The sequence below is a fragment of the Mchenga conophoros genome, linkage group LG1 (assembly GCF_057382185.1).
Source record: "Mchenga conophoros isolate Kocher_MC1m ecotype Shallow Benthic linkage group LG1, M_conophoros_male_GT1.1, whole genome shotgun sequence".
In the NCBI taxonomy this organism is placed as follows: domain Eukaryota; kingdom Metazoa; phylum Chordata; class Actinopteri; order Cichliformes; family Cichlidae; genus Mchenga; species Mchenga conophoros.
This window is the reverse complement of record NC_140526.1, coordinates 14,496,273-14,507,737: the sequence shown is the minus strand read 5'-3', so window position 1 is coordinate 14,507,737 and position 11,465 is coordinate 14,496,273. Positions and strand designations below refer to the sequence as shown.

General features: G+C 39.5%; 2 protein-coding genes across 2 annotated transcripts; one reads left to right on the top strand and one right to left on the bottom strand.

The window, feature by feature from the left end:
• Positions 1 to 380: 380 nt before the first annotated feature.
• On the top strand, positions 381 to 4,826 carry LOC146583100 (uncharacterized). Its single transcript, XM_085267225.1, has 7 exons — positions 381 to 443; positions 1,045 to 1,167; positions 1,327 to 1,443; positions 1,667 to 1,723; positions 3,534 to 3,689; positions 3,904 to 4,017; positions 4,141 to 4,826. The coding sequence occupies exons 2-7, from the start codon at positions 1,045 to 1,047 to the stop codon at positions 4,186 to 4,188; spliced, it is 615 nt and encodes a 204-aa protein (XP_085123351.1). The 5' UTR covers positions 381 to 443; the 3' UTR covers positions 4,189 to 4,826.
• A 25-nt stretch (positions 4,827 to 4,851) lies between these two features.
• LOC146583099 (uncharacterized) lies at positions 4,852 to 10,796 on the bottom strand. The gene is made up of 3 exons (XM_085267212.1): positions 10,409 to 10,796; positions 9,267 to 10,258; positions 4,852 to 9,013 (listed from the first exon to the last, which is right to left on the bottom strand). The coding sequence occupies exons 2-3, from the start codon at positions 9,282 to 9,284 to the stop codon at positions 7,550 to 7,552; spliced, it is 1,482 nt and encodes a 493-aa protein (XP_085123338.1). The 5' UTR covers positions 9,285 to 10,258; positions 10,409 to 10,796; the 3' UTR covers positions 4,852 to 7,549.
• Positions 10,797 to 11,465: the final 669 nt, after the last annotated feature.

Below are 11,465 nucleotides of genomic sequence, written 5' to 3'. Positions count from 1 at the left end.
AGGAGTCGATCATTTCGATTCAGCACATTCCACAGAGTGAAAGTGTTTATAATTAGTTGAAAAAGATTTTTGTTGGAAGATGTATGTCTGTTCTCATGCATGTGCACCTATTTACACATTTGAATATTAATGTACTTAAAATGGAAAAAAATAACAATGATCATAATGTCCACCTGATTGTTCAGTACATAAAACTGACTAGTAAGTAAACACTGTAATGAATAGTTCACAGTAATTCACAGTAAAAAGTAAAACCCTTCAGCTACACAGAAATGAGTAAACACTTTGGAGGAATGGGGAGAAAAAGAGAAAAACACTCCCAAAAATCTCAGAGTTCAAAATGATGTGATCGTCCAGAGATTACCCATAAGCTGCTCCAGATATGAACCTGATATGAGGAGCTTCCACACTGAACTACAGCTCTGACTGCACAGCTGCCTACGGTCTGTTTTTTCTCTTGTTTACTAGCTTTCTTTTTGCTTGGTAAAAAAAACAACTTTATTTTGTAGTCAGTCACTTCAAAATGAAGTACAGTTGTAGCTTAAAGCAGACACGCTTTTGAGTGTCGGTGGATTGGTGGAACAGCAGATTTTCCTTTTTTTAATAGATATTTTATAGTACAGTACTTCTGCTTATGTTGTGAATGTGCTTACTGTCTACAGTTGCTCAGTTTACTTACAGACAACAAGCTGAAGCACCAGGCAGCCAGTCTATTGGACTATTGTTGGTCAGTTGCTAGTAGCTAATCTGTTGCAGACTCCATGCTATTTCAGCAGCATCTGTAGCATCAGGCTTTTGGGCTTCTCAACAAGCTTAAATGGACTCCGGGAGCTTTTATCTCCTAAGATACAACTAAAAATTAATGCTGTAGTGTATAATTATGATTAAAAGTGAAAAAATATTTTGCTGTCATAAGAAGAAATCCCATTAGCTACACACATGCTGCCAGAGTTTTTCAGATGATAAATCTGACATTTGATACATGCATTTGTTAAGAATTGATTGAGAATAATGATTGTGAACCATTGTGTGTTAATGGGTTAGATGTCTGCTGAGCTCCTCTCTGTGAGTGATCCAGGTGGGAATAATGGAAATCCTCAAGACACCTCAGTGGGGGGCACAAAACCTTTACACCGCTTCTTAAAGGGACAACCCAAAATTATTGGTGTAAGACACTGACACATACACAAATGCACATGAATGTTTGTTGTTTTGTTTCATTTCAGTATCTTTCCACATTTGAGAAGAACTTGAGGCTTATATTAACACAGAAAATAAAACATAGCTAACAAAATCATGCTAAACGTTGTTTATGTTTTCTCCTAGACAATTGTGCTGATCTTGGGTGCATCCTTCTTTATCATATCCGTTGCGATCACGGCAGACTCCCAGATGATGTATGTATGGACAGTCATCCCACCAGGCTTCCTGCTGGGGACACTGGTTGGTAGTTCAACAAGGGAATAATAAAGAGTGCCTTGGGAAGTTTGACGTGACTCAATATTTTTTAACTTAACATTAACTTAACATTAACTTAAGAAGTATTAAATAATCAGAATTTATATTGCACTTTATTTTAGTGTCAGTGTTTGCTTTCCTGTCACCTTACAAACATCCAACACATGGGATATGTAATAAATCTGTCTTTCTCTCTGTCTTCTCATAGTTAATCATATGTGGAATTACATACATTTTGGCACAACATAACACCACCAAGAAAACAGTAAGTTCTACTGAAATATGATGAATGTTATATTATAGCAAAATTATACTAGAACTAGAAATTGAACAAGAGGTTTCTTCAAATAAAAGTGTTTATGGATGCCTTAGAATTTAATATTGCATTATCGTCAGTGATTTATAGTTTAATTTATAGTTTGACTTATATTTGAACATTGTTAATATCTTAACACCTGTGAAGATAAATCACACCTTTACTGCTTCCATAGAAATAAACAGGGTATGTAGTGCTGCAAATGCACTTGATTAATAGAGCATCTCTGTAAAAGTAGATGTTTTTGGCAGTTTGCTGGTCTGGAGCATTCAGATGTACAGTGGGGCAAAAAAGTATTTAGTCAGCCACCGATTGTGCAAGTTCCCCCACCTAAAATGATGACAGAGGTCAGTAATTTGCACCAGAGGTACACTTCAACTGTGAGAGACAGAATGTGAAAAAAAAATCCATGAATCCACATGGTAGGATTTGTAAAGAATTTATTTGTAAATCAGGGTGGAAAATAAGTATTTGGTCAATAACAAAAATACAACTCAATACTTTGTAACATAACCTTTGTTGGCAATAACAGAGGTCAAACGTTTACTATAGGTCTTTACCAGGTTTGCACACACAGTAGCTGGTATTTTGGCCCATTCCTCCATGCAGATCTTCTCGAGAGCAGTGATGTTTTGGGGCTGTCGCCGAGCAACACGGACTTCCAACTCCCGCCACAGATTTTCTATGGGGTTGAGGTCTGGAGACTGGCTAGGCCACTCCAGGACTTTCAAATGCTTCTTACGGAGCCACTACTTGGTTGCCCGGGCGGTGTGTTTTGGATCATTGTCATGTTGGAAGACCCAGCCTCGTTTCATCTTCAAAGTTCTCACTGATGGAAGGAGGTTTTGGCTCAAAATCTCACGATACATGGCCCCATTCATTCTGTCCTTAACACGGATCAGTCGTCCTGTCCCCTTGGCAGAAAAACAGCCCCATAGCATGATGTTTCCACCCCCATGCTTCACAGTAGGTATGGTGTTCTTGGGATGCAACTCAATATTCTTCTTCCTCCAAACACGACGAGTTGAGTTTATACCAAAAAGTTCTACTTTGGTTTCATCTGACCACATGACATTCTCCCAATCCTCTGCTGTATCATCCATGTGCTCTCTGGCAAACTTCAGACGGGCCTGGACATGCACTGGCTTCAGCAGCGGAACACGTCTGGCACTGCGGGATTTGATTCCCTGCCGTTGTAGTGTGTTACTGATGGTGACCTTTGTTACTTTGGTCCCAGCTCCCTGCAGGTCATTCACCAGGTCCCCCCGTGTGGTTCTGGGATCTTTGCTCACCGTTCTCATGATCATTTTGACCCCACGGGATGAGATCTTGCGTGGAGTCCCAGATCGAGGGAGATTATCAGTGGTCTTGTATGTCTTCCATTCTCTGATGATTGCTCCCACAGTTGATTTTTTTCACACCAAGCTGCTTGCCTATTGTAGATTCACTCTTCCCAGTCTGGTGCAGGTCTACAATACTTTTCCTGGTGTCCTTCGAAAGCTCTTTGGTCTTGGCCATGGCGGAGTTTGGAGTCTGACTGTTTGAGGCTGTGGACAGGTGTCTTTTATACAGATGAAGTTGCTCAGAACCCTAACCCTTGAGGTTGTGATTTCTTTATCACATTTTAGTTGAAGTTATTGCTGCTAAAAGTGGTTCTCATGTGTACTCAGTTTTTCACAGAACTGCATAGACTCCAGTGGAATTTATTTGTTTTAAATGACTGTGTATCACCCCCATCTTTGTCTGTTGGTGTCTGCAGGTAACCATTTCGTTATCTCTGAGCATTGTCTCCATACTGGTCGCATGCTGGACTTTAATACACATCCTGCCTGACATAGAAGCATATTCCTACCACCTAGATTACATCTATGATAATGGAACCTTTTCATTTACTGAACCAATGGAAAATCACCAGGTAATTGTTTTATCATATTTCTCAGCCTCAGGTTTTATGTCTCTGTTATTGTTATTGTTATTTACCTATCTTTTGGACAGCATGATGTATTTTGACTGGAGCTTTAAATTTAACTAATTAAATTCTTAAATGTATTAAATTAAATATAATATAGCGTTAAATGCTATGTAACAGTGTATTTCATTTCTTTAATGTCAACCTTTTTTTTTTTTAGCTCATGGGATTGGCTTTGGAAGCAGTTTTTGTGTTCTACACTTTTGTTGTAGCAGTTATTTTCATTGTAATGTCAGCTCTGGCTGGCATTGCCCTGCGATCCACAAAAAGCCAGGTAAGAGGGCACACTGCAGTCATTGCTTAGTGTTGGGAATGTCCTACAAGGAACTTATTACCCAATATTTGTTTTAAAAAGTTGCAAAAGGTCAAGTTACGCTAATTTTTTCTCCTCCTTTAGGCCATTGTAGTGATGACTGCTGCATCGCCTGATTCGTCAGTTGAATAGCAAACACAAGAGGACTGTCTGAAGTGTGAAAAATTAAGAGAAGAAATATATATATACTGTATAAACAAACCCTTTAGTTTTAGTTTGCTGAAGCGGCAGATTCAATGCATCGTTTTGAAATTGCATGGTGTATAACCTAACATAAACTTGATAAATCAATAAGGAACAAATTAATAATCTGTTTCATACAAGTATGGTTCATATTCCATGTCACATGCTAATATTATCCTTAATAAACCAAATTTATGTACAAATGTATTTACTGGTCCAATTTACCTTAATTAATTAGATATTGCCATTTAATTCTGTTGGGGCACCTCCTCAACTGAGTTTTAGCAACTATTCTGATGGTTCCTTATAAAATTAATACAATTAATTAATTGCATTATTGCATGTGTTGCACCTTTTTTCATATTTCCCTACTAATTGTATTTGTTTGTAATGTGTGCTGATATATGTGTGTTTGTATGTTAGTAAAGAAACAGAAAGGAGATGCAAGAAAGACACACACACAAATATTTTTAAGGTATCGTAACATTTTTCATGAAACCTTTTAATGCAGTTAAAGTACAATGTTACATTCTTATAATATTAAAGTTAAATGATCTCAAAATTAATTACATCTTTTTTATCAGAAATGTTTGTCTTTGTCTCACTTTGCAGTTTGACTGTTCCAGTGTTCTTAGATCAGCTGGTTGATTTTATCTGGAGACTGCTCATCTCACAGCTAATGTTTCAAAAGCCATAGAGCCCAAACTATTACATTAGTATAACAAAACAATATTAACAGTCCTTATTAATCATAAGTACACAAGTAAATGTCCTACAAGGGTTTTTTTTAGCATCACAAGTTAATAACCCAACTTTTAAAAAAAAATTAAAATAGGCGGGAACTTCAGAACATGAAAACACAATCTTAGGAACTTAAAGCACCTCTCATAAATTGCATTGCCCTTTTATTTATATATGTATTTACATATCAAAGGTACCAATAGTTCATACCAGGTGTAAGATACCAAATAATATGATCCTTTTTGGAATAGACCAGACAGAACATGCACAGAACCTCATAGCTGCCCTTGACTCGTGTTTCACACCATTGGCACAAACACTGTGACACCCAACAAGCTGTCCTCTCTTACAGGGAACACTATGTGAGACATATAACTATTACATATAGAGACATTCAGAATCACAACACTAAATGGAATGAAGTCAATATTATGGCAAAGATCTACTACACTACTTAATGGCTAAACATGTAAAGTTAATAAGAGCATAGAATATGTGTGTGTCTCCCTCTCTGCATTAGACTAGACAGCTCTGGTACCTGTGGAAGTGAAAGGCCGTGAAAGCAACTTTGGAATATAATGTACCAGCCAGTTAGTTGACATGGTAATATCTTTAAATTAAATCACACACAGAGAGGAAATGTCATGGTTCTGGCTACCTGGTGAATGTGAAGTCATTATTGAGTTTTACTCGGTTTGGTCTCTAATAAACTCTATCATTTAGATACTAAATGATCTACTTTGTGCATGAGCTGGTATCTGTCTGTTGTTTGGTGCCAGTAGTATACCGCAATCTTTTAGAGTGTTTTACACTGATATGCGAACGCAATAGCTGCCAGTACGGTAAACTGCAAGCCGAACAGATAAAGTAGAGGGAAGCTGCAGAATGGTATTTTCTGTAGATTTGGCCATTATTTTCACATTGTTATTGTGAAATACCAAATATATAAACATAAAATATTCATTTGTTCTACACTTAGTTTGCAGGGAAATGCCACCTTGTTTTCCAGGTTGCTTCTGGGTTTCGTACTGATTTGCAAATCAGTCATACCATATGTTTAGCTTAAAATAGTAAAAGGGGAATATATCAACTGTTAAAAATTGTATACTTTTGAATTTGATGTAAGCAAATGTTATAATGGGGCAATTAAAAAAAATGGTGAAGAATGAAGGATATGTAAATTTAGGGCTAACAGGAGAATGCTAGGATAGGGTGACATGGAGGAAGACAATGACTAAACAACATGACTGGTTATAAAAGGAACAGAAAAAAGAGGACACATCTTTCAGAGGAATGGAGGAATTCACAACTCTGTAAGAGACAATTTAAGAACAATATTTCCAATTTAAGACACAGCTACATAATATCACTGAAAGATACAGAAAATCTGGAGAAATCTGTGTATGCAGAGATATTCACAAAGGCCAATGGTGACATGGCAGCTAAGCAGAACTGTATTTAAAACCAAATTTGTTCTGTACTGGAAATAACTGCATAGGCTCAGGAATATTTAATCACAAGATTTGTTGTTGCATTCACAAATGTTAGCGGAAAAAAAAATGCAAAGATTAAAAATGAACATCCTCACATGCACACATGTATATATGAAAAACAAAATCTGCAGTAAAGAGAAGTGGGGCCATGTGGTTTGTTATCAATGCACATTTCAAAGTACTGCATGGTATAGAGGTATATTAGTGGATTAGTATACAGGTTTTGGAATAAGTCCTTTCATCCAAAGGAAAACCTTTTTAAGGAAAGGCTCATTTAAACAAGTGAATGTCAAAATAACATTGCAACAATTAATTAGTCTTTAAAGGCTAAAATCTTCCACTAAGGTAAGAATGGGAAACATATTGCCTTTAAAACTTCAGCATTTAGTTACCTCAGTTGCCAAATACTTATACAGGGTTTCTGATATCAGAGATGATGCATCACTGCCAACATGGCCTTGTCTCGCACTCTGTTCTTAATGTGTTGCTGGCATCAAATTCAAAAAAGCATTTCATTTGATTCATTCTCTGTTTATGCATTTGATATGTTGCCTTTGCACTATGTTCAGTTAATAGATTATTTTATTTAATGGCTGTAGGAAAACAAATTCTCTATACTGAACACATTATGGGAAACAACTCCCACCAGTTTTATTACCTTTGTCAAGGGCGCAAGAACACTTGTTTTTGCTGGTGACAGAAACCAGATATCCCAGAGGTCGGATGAAATGCACAGACTCCAAACAGGAGGGCCCTGCCCTGGTTTGAATCCAGGATGCTCTAGCTGTGAATCAACAGGATTACCTACTGCTGCATATTAAAATGATTAAGATCCACAACATTTATTTTTCTTTACTTTCTTGCCCTCCTACTGTTTTTGCTTATTTAGAATAGCCTATATTAATTGCATTAAAGTCACTAACTTTCATCTGCAAGTTCTGATTTTAAAAATCGAACATGTAAAAAAATTCCCTGTCTTACATATATTTGCAAGACACTAAAGGAAACTGTCATCCTAACACACATTATATTATAATGAAAAATGCATTTCAGTTTCCTAGCTTTTCCTCAAAGTCTCAAGTTGATGAAGCAGGAGGCTTTTGAAAATCATTCCCAGGGGTACATCGCTGATGAACACGCATGTGCTCGGTGACACGGTATTGGCGTGAAAAAGTCATAGGGCAGCGGGGGCAGGGGAAGGGCCTTACACCAAGGTGGCTCCGCACATGTCTATTTAGAGAACCTCGCTGGCTAAAGGAACGGTCGCATAGAGAGCATTGGAATAGGTGGTGAACAGGAGATGACAGATGAGCTGATCTATTGGTTGGCATGCTGGTTGAAAGGCCAGATGCCATGCAAAAAGACACAGAGGGTTGCATGGAGTCTGACACTCCAGGAGGTGAACAGTGTGTCGAGGTAATGGTTTGGTTCTCACCTTCTTTAAGGTTGGAAACTTCAGACACAATGCAAGAATTTTGAATAGTCTCAACAGCTGGACTACTTTGAACAACAGGCTTTCTTTCCTCAGCATTTGTCTTTGCAGCCCAGTGTGTGCCACCCATATCAAGTCTCCCAGTTCCAAATTTAGCCCTAGCCGTAACTGTTTTCATTTCAACAGATGCTACAGATGTTTTTTCGTACCTCTCTGCTCCATCATATGCCCAGATTCCAGTTTCAAACATATCCCCTTTCTCTTCTATGCCAGATCGGTGTTTGCAGGATACTAATAGTTCTGCAGGTCTTGTGCTAATATCCAGAAGAAGAAACTGGTCTGTAGTCTCTGTTGAGCTGTAGTGCTGCTTTAGGGGACTCTCAAAGGCACCAAAGTCTTCCTCCTCACTTGAACCATCAGAATCATCAAAGTGGTTTGAGTGGGAGCGTTTGTGATCAGAACCACCCTGCAATAAGTGCACATCCTCTTGCATATCATCATGCTGTAGGCAATGATAACGAAGATGTCCATGATAAGAGTGTCTCACAGCACTGTCAACACTGGTGTCAGACATGTTTCTGTCCGCAGGCATTGTAAAAATCGAATGTGATTCTGTGATGTCAGTGCCTGAGGTCTTTTCAGTTTGCAGAGCTTTCGGGAAGCTATCAGCATGGTATTCTTTGGTGTCCACCGCTGTAGGACTGTAGTTTGAATCATGGTTAGAAGGAGCATTGTTTGCACTTGTGTCAGCTCTGTATATGTTTGAGTACCCTTTCTTTGGTTCATAGTTGCAGTGGCTGTCCTGTATATCACTTTCAGCTGGAACTCTATTAGAGTAACTGTGTTCCTCTTTCACCTCTTCCTCTGGACCTAGATGTTCTGTGTTTAAGTCCTCCACAGGATGAGCAATAAGTGGAACTTCAGCTCTCAGACCTCCTGGTTCTGCTGTTGCTGTTGCCAATTTGCTGACATTGTAGGATTCAAAGAAATCCAGCTGCTTTTTTTTGGTTGAGAAATCATCAAACCTGAGATCAATTTTATGCTTCAATTCTTGACTCCAGTCCTTACTCTGCAGCACTGAATCTTCTCTAAGATTGTGTGTATTTTTCTGAAAGGAATCACAATAAGCATGCTGATCATTATTGTTGGTAAAGTGAGATGATCCTCTGTCAACACATTCATTGCCCTGCATTGGAAGTCAAAATGAGATCTACCTCCACTGGATTTGTAATATAAATCTTGTAAAGCACATTGATCTAAATTATCCTTGTTATTCAGATTTTGTGTAATAGTGTGTTTTTTATTGTGGCCGTATTCCTGGCTCTGTGCTTGATATTGACGTTTGCATTTAGATGTAATACCTTCAATAATGCTGTCATTTTCTATGCTCGCTGAACGTGAGACTGGAGACCTGCTGGAGTTGCTTGAAGTCTGGAGGGCTGAATGGCAGGGAGACACAGGAGACACATCTGCTAGCTGGGGGATAGCTGCTCTGCTGCTGTGACAGATGACAGGTACTGCCGCACAATATGAATGTGGGGATGAAGATGAGCTCCTCCTTTCAGCTGTCCTCACCAGAGTGTCACCTGTGTACCTTTGCCAGATGCCAGCTGGATTAAGCCGATCCTTTTCCGCCTCTTTGTCCACTTTAGACGTGTGATACACTTCAGCAATGCTAGGGACATTCAGAGTCAAATGCTGTGGCGTTAGATAAGTTGCTTGTCTGGCATGTCCTGCATTTGTGCTCCTTTCAGTTCTTTCAAGTATACCACAGGGTGCACTTGGATAGCTTAAAGTCCTTGCATCCCTTCCACTGCAGTGGTCTCTGCTATTTCTACCTGTATCTATTTCTACTTCATCAGTGCTGCAATCCATAGCAGCTGAGAGCATCTGACTTTCATTAAACGGATCCACATTGTCTGAATCCTGATACTGAATATCGCTGTCTGGTGAAGTTGTCATACTTTGTTCACTGGAGATGTTTGTTTTGTCAGGTTTTCTAAAGGTAAAAATGCTGGATGTTGATGGCATATGAGGGGAGGTATTCACAGTTGTCCTATAAGAATTCTTTTCAGCTTCAGCAGAAGCCTCTGCGCCATTTGCAGTGCAAACCTCAGTCTGCTGTTGAGCCCTCAGAGCCTTTTGCAGTTCATCCATCTGCAGGTAGCAGGCAGCTGTGAGCAGACTATAATACTGTTGCTGGCCGTAACTGTAGGGCAAATCCCCTGTGTAAATATAGTCCAAAAGAGGTGTTAATACAGAGTCAGAGAGACATTTGGCCTGCAGCTCCACCAGAGCACCAGCAGAGGACAAGACAGATGCCAACACTGGACTAGAGGCTGCCAGCACACATCTGGGGGAACAAAGAGCAGTTTTGTGGTGAGGTCTGAAATCCTGAACATCGTGTAAGGCATACACTGTTAGTATAATCATGATATCATTGGGAAGTTTGATGATATGTATATGTTGGTGTGTTTGTTTGTTATTAGCTTATTTTTCTCACCTGTGTGCGGGGTAAAGTTGACCTGCATTCTGTCCCGGTCTGAGCACAAGGTCACAAAAGTGGCCTTGTTTTCTCTGCAAGTTCAGATAAGCCAACAGTAATGCCGCATGTCTACCAACTTCCTGGGCACAAGGTGCCACCTGGAGAGTACAGAGCAGTAAGTAAAAATAGATTCTTGCTTATTATAATCAAGTGCTAGTACGAACACGTTCATAAAGACACTTGACACAGCATTAATCAGGTGACAAAATCAAATTAATCAAAATCAGTGCATTGAAGCTAATGAGATGATTCCACTGTCCATGTTTGATGAACTAGGGCGGCGAATCTCAATAATACACTTCCTTAATTACCAAATTTTGTCAGTTTATCACTTGCAGTTTGTCACTGCAAAGAGTAAATACACCTGATAATTTTGCTCACACTGCCAAAGCGCCTTATGCGCCCCATGCTTCACAGTAGGTATGGTGTTCTTGGGATGCAACTCAGTATTCTTCTTCCTCCAAACATGACGAGTTGAGTTTATACCAAAAAGCTCTACTTTGGTTTCATCTGACCACATGACATTCTCCCAATCCTCTGCTGTATCATCCATGTGCTCTCTGGCAAACTTCAGACGGGCCTGGACATGCACTGGCTTCAGCAGCGGAACACGTCTGGCACTGCGGGATTTGATTCCCTGCCGTTGTAGTGTGTTACTGATGGTGACCTTTGTTACTTTGGTCCCAGCTCTCTGCAGGTCATTCACCAGGTCCCCCCGTGTGGTTCTGGGATCTTTGCTCACCGTTCTCATGATCATTTTGACCCCACGGGATGAGATCTTGCGTGGAGTCCCAGATCGAGGGAGATTATCAGTGGTCTTGTATGTCTTCCATTTTCTGATGATTGCTCCCGCAGTTGATTTTTTTCACACCAAGCTGCTTGCCTATTGTAGATTCACTCTTCCCAGTCTGGTGCAGGTCTACAATACTTTTCCTGGTGTCCTTCGAAAGCTCTTTGGTCTTGGCCATGGCGGCGTTTGGAGTCTGACTGTTTGAGGCTGTGGACAGGTGTCTTT

Excerpts from the sequence above, each read along its gene's own strand:
- LOC146583100 (XM_085267225.1), top strand. The coding sequence starts at position 1,045 with ATGTCTGCTGAGCTCCTCTCTGTGAGTGATCCAGGTGGGAATAATGGA. Across the intron at positions 1,168-1,326 it reads GACAACCCAAAATTATTGGT|ACAATTGTGCTGATCTTGGG; the intron begins GTAAGACACTGA and ends GTTTTCTCCTAG. Across the intron at positions 1,724-3,533 it reads ATAACACCACCAAGAAAACA|GTAACCATTTCGTTATCTCT; the intron begins GTAAGTTCTACT and ends TGGTGTCTGCAG.